This window comes from Mizuhopecten yessoensis, unplaced genomic scaffold (genome assembly GCF_002113885.1).
Source record: "Mizuhopecten yessoensis strain PY_sf001 unplaced genomic scaffold, ASM211388v2 scaffold457, whole genome shotgun sequence".
NCBI classification, from domain to species: Eukaryota; Metazoa; Mollusca; class Bivalvia; order Pectinida; family Pectinidae; genus Mizuhopecten; species Mizuhopecten yessoensis.
Window position 1 is genome coordinate 57,984 of NW_018403556.1, and position 10,030 is coordinate 68,013.

Sequence of the window (10,030 nt, forward strand, 5' to 3'; positions counted from 1 at the left end):
CATCCTTTGCCGGTTACTCATTACGAATGTGTGCTATATATGTCTCTGATAAGAACTTATATTCCCGTGTAGATATCGCTAGTATATACATACACCTGTATACAAATAACAGGTAAGAAAACTCGCCGGGTGAGCTGTACTCATTCAACCATGTAGAAATCGAATAAACACAGAGTTTTTTGTCACTATCCGATGTAGATTTTTCGAAGTATTCAGCACATCATGATAACTACATCCTTACACACATTTTGGTATAAAAAAAAAAACAAGTTTGTTTAAGAATTCCCTAGTATAAGACCAATGGTGTCTGGAGCTGGCTCAGTGTCGACTGACCAGTATGACCGCCATGTCGTATGTTATTATTTGTAGTCAGGCGTCAAAAGAGCTAGAGAAAGGGGTTATTTTACAACCTGTTCAAAAGTAACTTGTAATTACCAAATCATTCCTTTTGTGTTGACTTACAATCCACATAATCTTAATATGTACCCTATAATAAGAGACAAGTGGGAAGATTTACAGAAAACGGGCATTCCAATGAGAAACCAAAATGTTAAACCAAAGAGTCGGAGTTGATTAAATTAAACCTCGACAGATATTCACAATAAATGTATTTTTACTAGACAAAAGTTGTAAAACAGAGTTATTCCCTGTTTTTTGTATTGTTTGTGACATCATAATATTGATGATGTCATCATTTCATGTGCACTCTATAAAATAAACAGTCTCCTGAAGAACCTGAAATGAGGTGAAAGGCTTAGAGAGGTTATCACTGTTTCCCTTATATACACATGTACACTAGTTAGATAGGATATCTTATCTTGGTAAGAGTCGCCCTAAAGAGAACACATTCGCATACTTGGCGTCCCTGTTAATAGTGCATGTGTTGCTTATGTATAAATCTAGATACTAGTTGTATAAGATAGTAGAAAGACAATATATATTGCTTATGATAACATTTATGATATGCAAAATGGCCTGTAATCTACATTTTACTTCAAGTTTCAGCTTCTTTGCTGCCTTTTCTGTTGTCATTCAACTTTTAGTTTTTCTTTTAATTCCTTTTTTAACGCAATGTCCCTTTTTTCTTCCATAATTTCCTCAAATGTCAGCAGTTGATGTGATGAATTTGTCTTTCTTTCCACGTTGGAGTGATTTGACCTTGCGGTATTGATCCTTGGTGGCAAGAACAGCTTGCTGAATTCACGCTGGAGATTGCTAGTATGGTTGCCATTCCTTCCCCGTCTGCAGTAAATAGTTCACATTGACCAGTGCTAAGGGGTTGCAGTAGTTCTGGGTCTTGAGAAGACAGCGATGACTGGTCTTCCATTGTTAGAGACAACGAAGGCATAGTCAATGGAACTTCTGCTGGCACAGATCAAGATGACATGGACAATTCCTCTGGCGTTGCTACACGGTCGACAGGATATACAGGCAATTCTGTAGCAGGGAACATATTTATAGCACTTGCAGGTGCGTCAGCTGATGGCAATTGTACATCGGTAGGAATAGAAGGTGCAAAGGGATTAAGAGGTACTGCTATTCGGCTGATGGAGAAAATTTAGCGGGTTTTCACTGAGGCATTCCGAACAGATCCTATTGTATGCGGCATTCAATGGTCCAAATACTGCTCTGTCAAGGGGCTGTAGCAGATGTGTCGTATAATCAGGTTGGAGGCTGAGGACATGTATGTTTTCTTGGAGAGCCATCTCAAGGATTACTGGTGTCTCGTGTATTGAATCAACAACTGGGGTCTTTCTTTGCCGCATTTTGCAAAGAAAATGTCGCGGAACCATCTCTCACCAATAACATCTATCATCCATCCCCACTCCTGGTAGTCCCATTTTGTTCCGGATGAAGCAAGCTGCCCCCGTATTAAAGCCATGTAAGGATTTAGAAGACTTGCCCCGGACAACCAGCATAGGGGACATTTTTGAACCAGCTGCATTAAAACAAGAGCTTGTGGAGAACAGCATAGCTCACCTATTGGTGATATATGTTGTAAGATAGCAAATATTTAAAGAAACAAATGTACAGTAAAACCTTATATGCCCGTCATATCATTTGCCACCTCTCTTACCACCAACGTATTTTCATGTTTCTTAAGTGGTTTTTTTTTTTTAATTCTTTTAAAATTCCTTTATACGTTACCCTCAATTTATTGCATAAAAAACATTATAATGTCAATATTTCTTTGAACAAATGGTGGCAATATAACAAGGTTTTGCTGTACCTTTACAAGTTGTACATTTCAAAAAAAGGGATCACCAGACAACGTGAAATAGTCAACAGTGTATGGATGGTGGTGACCAACCTACACTGCATATGAACTTGCCCAAAAAATTTAAGTCCAATTAAGCATGATGTTATTAAGCTTTGCCTTAATTTGGCCTAGTGGGCCCTTCCCCTCTGCTCTCATACTAAGGCCACATCACCATCTTATACAATGTTGATCAGATTCCTCTTTTCCCAATAATAATCAAAACCACATTTTGTCAAAATCCATTTAGTCATTCTGCTCTAGTAGCTTTTCAAAGGAACAGTTAACGGCAGACAGACGGCATACTGTGTAGGTTCACTTGCCCTCCAGACTAGGTCTAAAAAATGCCACAGTAACAAGAGCAGCATACATCCTTACAGTACTGATTTCAATCCTGTTTTTTTTTTATTTTGAATGAAAAATATCTTGCAGGTGAATTTCCCCAAACTGTACACAAGACATATATGACATGGATACATAGGAAAACGCCTCATGTGTCCAAACTTCCTTCCTGTGATTATGGTTGAAATGTTGTCACATGATTTTCTGCTTACACTTCAATATACATAATGATATCCCTGACCTGATATAACTGGGCCTCTACCAAACTATTATCTACCTTTCCAAGAGCGATGGCTGTAGCTGCCAGACCTATGACGCCACCTTTCCTTGAGTTTGGGTTGTGAGACAATGCAAGATCTTCACCAAGAACCTTAAGGATCCGCTGAATCTGAACATTTTGACCAGCTAAAGAAAATTCTCTAACCATCCTGAAAGAAAAAATAGACATTTTCTGAGAAGAGTAACAGTGTCTACATTACTTTTCCAATACAAATTGATTTATTGAAGATTTATTGCTTTAAATAAACAGCAGGCTAATGGGCCTTTTCGGCCACCTGGTTGTGATATAGTAATGATTGTTCACGCTGACCTGATTGTCATCATTTTGAACATATTTGATAGACCTCCAAGTTCAACATCCCACAGGGCCAAATTACATGACTTTATGCCTCTTGGTTATTCAAAAGAAGTCATTAAATGTTTGAACACGTTTGTCTTTGTTAACTTGAGACAAAGGAAGATGACCAAAGGGCCAAATTTCACCAACTTCAATAAAGCAGGAGAAATTGCAAAGGGGAATGTGGAAGGAGAAGGCATAATGGAAACAGCAGCCAAACATTTGGAGCTGTTCGTATCAGTACGGCTTGTGTAACATAAACATACAAAATTTTACATTAAAACACTTAGATTACTTGTCAGGCGCGTAACAACCTATGTAGCAAAAAAAAACGGGCTAACCCATCATTTTTGACAAAATAAAAAATATATAAATGCAACATAGACTATATGATATAAAATATTAAAAAGCAATGACAGATGTTTTGTATCTGCTATAAAGACCGCCAACTAAAATGCTTCGTTGCAATCAAAGTCTCTAACAAATGTAGAACTGAGGGTAGCATATTCATTCGGCATGGTAATCGCGCCAGTGAAACTCTAGTCTTGCTAATTATCAGTGTACTCAAACACTAACTCTAGTTTTCCCCGTGAAATAAAGTGTTTCTAAGTCTTTTTTACCGCTTTTATACATATAAAGGGAACAATATGGTTGGTAGCCTGATTTCAATCATTTGACATGGTAACCGTGTCAGTGCAACTAGTACTCTAGCTATGCAAATTATTGGTATACACATAGTACTCACTAGCCCCCGCCCCCCGTGAAATAAACTGTTCCTATGATTTTTATCCCCTTTATTAATACAAAATACATATGGAATGGTCATAAACCAAGGCTTTATATTTTACACATTGACCAGTATATCGGTTCTTATGTACATAATGTTAAACTATTCCTAGTGCTAGCTTGTGATACTAGTCTCATATCCCTGCGCAACCGGAGTCACAGTCGCGTGGAGAAACGTCGCACTCTTAGAACATGATTTTAGATTTTTCTTTTCCGTGGAATAATGTTACCGAACTCCATAATATAATTGGCGTAGATGAGTACCAATCCCTACATACCCAAAAAGAAGCAAAATATTTGTAAAATAATAGGGGAAACGATATTTTCTTGCTTTAAAATGGCCATTAAAACTGACGTCAGAACAAGGGAGAACGCGTCTCATGTGTTCTAGAAAACAAAATCCTCCTGGGGGAGACACCCCAGGCCCCACCAATGGGAGGGGGAAAACCCCCTCTCATACCCTCCCCCTCCTCACGCTTCGGGGTGCTGCCTTTAGCAGCACACTTCATCATTGGGCTTTACACCTTGAAAACCCGTTTGTTATGCCCCTGCTTGTAAATTAGTTAAATATTTGAAGGTGGCGAAACTGCCTGCACCTTTGAGCAAAAACACGGAAGGCCTGCTGACGTCACAAATGTTGCTGCGTGACGTCATTCTGGCGTGTTTACAACAATGTTTATTTATAGGCATTTCAGTCAAATCTTCTTCTGTACTGATGCTCGCCTGTATTTTGATACATGCGTTTTTGGACGAATAATTAACCGAAACCCTCACTAATGTGACGAATTTGCCTGCACTATCGTCACATATTGAAGAGCTTCGCTTATTGACTTAAACCAGACTTACCTTTCAACTTCCAGAGCCCCCATTTTGCGCTTCTCGTATAACTTATCATTCAGATTTCTAACACAAAGTGCCGTTAGAGGCGCAAAGTCTTTATCATTTCCACTCATAGCCCTATATTTGCACTGTCTGAACTTGTATTCACCTATTTCTATGATAACAGTGACATATTACTATCCATGGAGGCTGCCATTTTGATTATCACGTGATTTTTATTAAGTCACGAAAACATTCAAAATAAATGGATGTATCATTTTGAATAACGATAATCAATGATAAAATGTCCTAAAAATACATTGTCACAGATGTAATCAAAGAGGTGAAACGAAGCTTCAAGTAAACAATGATAATTATTGCTCATTGCTTAAGCGATCTGCCGTGGTTGATACTAATTACAGTCCGGTATAGACCGGTACAGCTTGGCACAGCCCGGCAGTGATATATGGCCCGTTTAGGCTTTTTACTCCGTTTTAACACAATAACAAATGTGTTTGTTAACAAAAGCTTTAAATCTGGTCAAGTTATGGCTATTTGAAATTAATAATATCGCAGCCATGCAACCCGAGCTTTTAGTGACAGGTGTCACTAAGTGTTGGTTGTATCATAGGAACCGAATAATGTATGTCAGCTATTGTACGGGAGGGGAGGGGCTACTTCTCGAGCGCGTAGCTCGAGAGATGTAAGCCCCGCCCCTCGGGTACGATAACTGACATATTGCGAGGTCTATGATGTAACCAACTTGTCGCATAAAGTGTCACGTGACAATTATTTCGGTAAAACATTGACATTTTCTCTAAAATATTACACCATGTCGGACTGCGTCCTAACCCAAGGCAAGGCAAGTGTTTGTCACACGATGTCGGACAGCTTCCTAACCCAAGGCAAGGCCAGTGTTTGTCACACCATGTCGGACTGCGTCCTAACCCAAGGCAAGGCAAGGGTTTGTCACGCCATGTCGGACAGCTGTGTCCTAACCCAAGGCAAGGCAAATGTTTGACACACGATGTGGGACAGCTGCGTCCTAACCCAATTGCAAGGCAAGGCAAGTGTTTGTCACACGATGTCGGACAGCGTCCTAACCCAAGGCAAGGCCAGTGTTTGTTACACCATGTCGGACTGCGTCCTAACCCAAGGCAAGGCAAGTGTTTGTCACACCATGTCGGACAGCTGCGTCCTAACCCAAGGGAAGGCAAGTGTTTGTCACACCATGTCGGACAGCGTCCTAACCCTAGGCAAGGCAAGTGTTTGTCACACCATGTCGGACAGCTGCGTCCTAACCCAAGGCAAGGCAAGTGTTTGTCACACGATGTGGGACAGCTGCGTCCTAACCCAATTGCAAGGCAAGGCAAGTGTTTGTCACACGATGCACCTGATCTCTCATACACGAATTGAAAGTGACCTAGAAAGTATCATTGAAACTGTATTGGAAAAATTGATTTCAGCAGATGTTGTAAAGTTTGGATTTTTTTATATCTGCGGTCAAAGGTGAAGACCACGAAATGCCCGTTTTCAGCCGTTTTAAAGACTGTCACCCCGTTGGAAGGAAGGACTTAAAAAACATACTCACAGTAGCCGAAAAAGAAATGGTCAAAAAACGTGGTCTTTATAATTGCATTCTAATGTATAGTGCAGACCTATATTGACTTTAAACCGTGTCTAGTAAATGTAAATAAGCCATACATGGCTGAACACATTTTCTATATATACATGCTGCGGGGGTATTTGGGGGACTTCTGTAATGGTCCCTCATTACAATTAGCACTTGTTATAAAATATGCGTTTGACAGGAAAATAAATAAAACATTTATTTATTGCTATTGAAATTGCTGACTAAAAGATGTATAAAATGGACATTTTTTCCCCCAAAATAATACTGATGTGATATCATGGTTACAGTACTTCGCAACCAGACGCTATGTACAGCTGAAATGATGCGCGTTATTTTTAATTGTAGGATCGCCCGGGATTTCATCGATATCGTAAGCTCAACTTCAATTCTATAATCGTTTATGAATATAGATAATACAATGTTGAAAGTTTGTGAGAATATGTTTAATAATTGAAATAACAGTGAAGCTGATTACATGAGTACTCTTTGTAATATCGCGACCTCACACCCTTCCATCTATACCGTAAGCAGTATCGATATAGATAACACAATGTTAAACAAGAAAATATAAACGGCTGGTTGGTTGATTGATTGGTTTTACGTCCGCTTCAGTACCGAGTAGTTCGGTTAACTATAGTAGACGAAGAAACGACAGGTAAATGAGTAGAAGGGCTGAAGTATGGATTGAAGGTATAGAAAAGGATGACAGAGGAGAGAACCAGCCGTCTATCCTACATGTATTAATGTGTGTATAAGTATGTTTTTGTAAGACGACTGCTAGGCCTAATGTTTGCCTTAAACTAACACTCGTCGTGAAGCAGCACCAATGCAAGCCTAGGCCGGAAGTGAAGTACTGAGCCGCCGCAAGCTACACCAGCTCCTAACTATTCTATAAAATTTGTTTTTTTATATACTTCGGAAATCCTTCTAAATGTCTAATAAAGAGAGACTAATTCTAACGGCCGAAAATATCCTAACCCTATCCTCTGGGTTGGCGTTATCACGCCTACTCTTTTTTCGAAAAACTCATAGGGTTCTTTTCCGTGCGAGATTGGACAGTTTCCACACAGGCCACCATTTATAGTGCCATCCGGCGGACTGTGTGTTAGTGGTTAGAGTCATGCAGGTGCTGATTTTTGTTGTCAGTTCAATGTAATCCTCTCCTCATCATTCGTCACTTAAAATAAAGCTGACTGATCACATTACCAATGTCCTCTTTCTTATAAACCTTATCATGTCTTTCAATTAGAGTGAAGGGTAACCAATGAGATGTGCCGATAGAGTTTTGGACTGGGTCGAGTGATTATTGTGTGAACCTGTCTTCTGTACAACAAGCTAGTGATCCAGTCCATCATGACGACTTTAGTCTTACTGATAATGACACTGCTTTTTTGGAATTAGATGCGCCTATTTCGTTACAAGAAGTCAAAAATGCTATTCGAAAATTGAAATGTGGTAAATCACATGGACCTGATGGTTTGTTAAATGAATGTTTAAAAGCTGGCGAGGAATTTCTTCTTCCTACTTTATCTCCGTTGTTTAATTATATACTAGAATCTGGTTATTTATCTTCTAATTGGTCGTCAGCCATAATTATTCCTGTCCATATGAAAAGGTGTTTTAAATGACCCTCATAACTTTAGACGTGTTAGTTTAATTAGCTGTTTTTGTAAACTTTTTACCTCTGTACTAAATAAACATATCTTAGATGTGTGTACACAGTTTGACCTTATTACTGATGCACAATTCGGATTTCGTCGAGAACTTAGTACGATTGATGCAATTTTCGCATTACATTCTATTATAACGAAAACTTTATCTTCGAAGAAACGTTTGTACTGTTGCTTTGTGGACTTTCGCAAAGCGTTTGATTTTGTTGATAGATTAAGCTTATGGCGTAAGCTGACTAAGCTTGGTATTCGAGGGAAAATGTATCCGTCATTAAGTTATTGTACAAATCAGTTAAACCTTGTGCATCAATTAACGGTAAATGTTCACCGTCATTAAGTCCTTGTACCAATCAGTTAAATCTTGTGTATCAATTAACGGTAAATGTTCTAACTACTTTGAGTACAATGTTGGATTAACGCAAGGGGAAATATTATCTCCCTTATTGTTCTCAGTTTTTGTTAATGGTTTTGAAACCTCATTTATTGAAAATGGTGCAACAGACTATGACTAGTCTTTTAGATAATCTGAATGAGTATTCTACAAAATGGAAATTAACAGTCAACACTGAGAAAACCAAAATAGTTGTATTTAGAAATGGAGGTCGTATACGTGATAGAGAAGGATGGATGTATAATGGTGTTGAGGTGGAAGTTTTAGATGTTTTCAGCTATCTAGGAGTAAAACTTCAATTCAATAATAGATTCAATCATATACAGAAACAGTTATCTGACCAAGGACGAAAGCCCATGTTTGCTCTTTTTTCAATCTGTTCTAACTTGAGCCTAAACTGTACAACGTTATTGCATTTATTTGATACGTATGTTTGCAGTATATTGCATAATGCATGTGAAGTGGCGGATCTACAAAAGGTACGGATATTTAGAGGGTACACTTACACCTCTGTAAGAAGATTTTAAAAGTTAAAAAGTCGACCTGTAATGCAATGGTTTATTTTAATTAGGTCGATATCCTTTGGAATATATAAGAAAATTCAGAATGATAAAGTATTGGTTAAAACTAATGGATTCGAAAATGGTTTATTTTTAATTAGGTCGATATCCTTTGGAATATATAAGAAAATTCAGAATGATAAAATATTGGTTAAAACTAATGGATTCGAAAAATTGTATTTTGCAAACTGCGTATTCCTGGGTTAATTATGTCAAACATTGTCTTTTTTCTCTCGGATTCTCAGATGTATGGACACATAACCATAAAATTATTTGTATATGATAAAGCAAAAGAATATTTGATCAAAGTCAACAATATCTGAGAGGGCTATTAGACGCCTCACCTAAATGGATTTTATATAAGCACTTAGCAAATCACCATATTCTTCAAAACTATTTGACAAAGTATATTCCTATGAAATATCGAATCTGTTTATCCAAACTTCGTCTTTCTGCACATAATTTAGCTATTGAGACTGGTAGATACAATAACATAACGAGAGAACAAAGACACTGTATGAGCTGCAATACAGATATAGAAGACGAATATCTATTTATTTTGATATGCAGAAATTATCATATTCTGAGAGTAAAATACATAAAACCATATTACTGGCGAAATCCTTCCATGTATAAACTAAGGCACGAGTGACGTAAAACATGAATATCAATATAATTTTTATAAATGTCTATGTATGTATTATTGGCATTTAGAATATGTTTGTATCATTACGGATTATGTAACTTACATGTTGTTGTTGGTGATGATGATGATGATGATGATGATATGATGATGACGATGCACAATAATGATGTGGGAGTCATAATGATAGTTGAATGCACAAATTAATACATATGTGTATATATCATTTGTAATTTGTTGTAAATTATAGTTATCCAATAAGTTGTCAAACTTAAGGAATAAAAGTTGAATTGAATTGACCGGGGAGGGGGGG

General features: G+C 37.8%; 1 protein-coding gene across 1 annotated transcript in view; it reads right to left on the reverse strand.

Moving 5' to 3' along the window:
* The window catches only part of LOC110449476 (protein VAC14 homolog), a gene marked incomplete at its 3' end in the record, with an annotated part of 57,547 nt that extends 52,474 nt beyond the window's left edge, over window positions 1-5,073 (reverse strand). Inside the window, exons 1-2 of the mRNA XM_021496364.1 lie at window positions 4,848-5,073; window positions 2,877-3,027 (exon numbers count right to left, since the gene is read on the reverse strand). Of these exons, the coding sequence (XP_021352039.1) occupies window positions 2,877-3,027; window positions 4,848-4,954 (258 nt within the window). The remainder of the gene's footprint in view (window positions 1-2,876; window positions 3,028-4,847) is intronic.
* Between the last annotated feature and the right edge of the window lie 4,957 nt (window positions 5,074-10,030).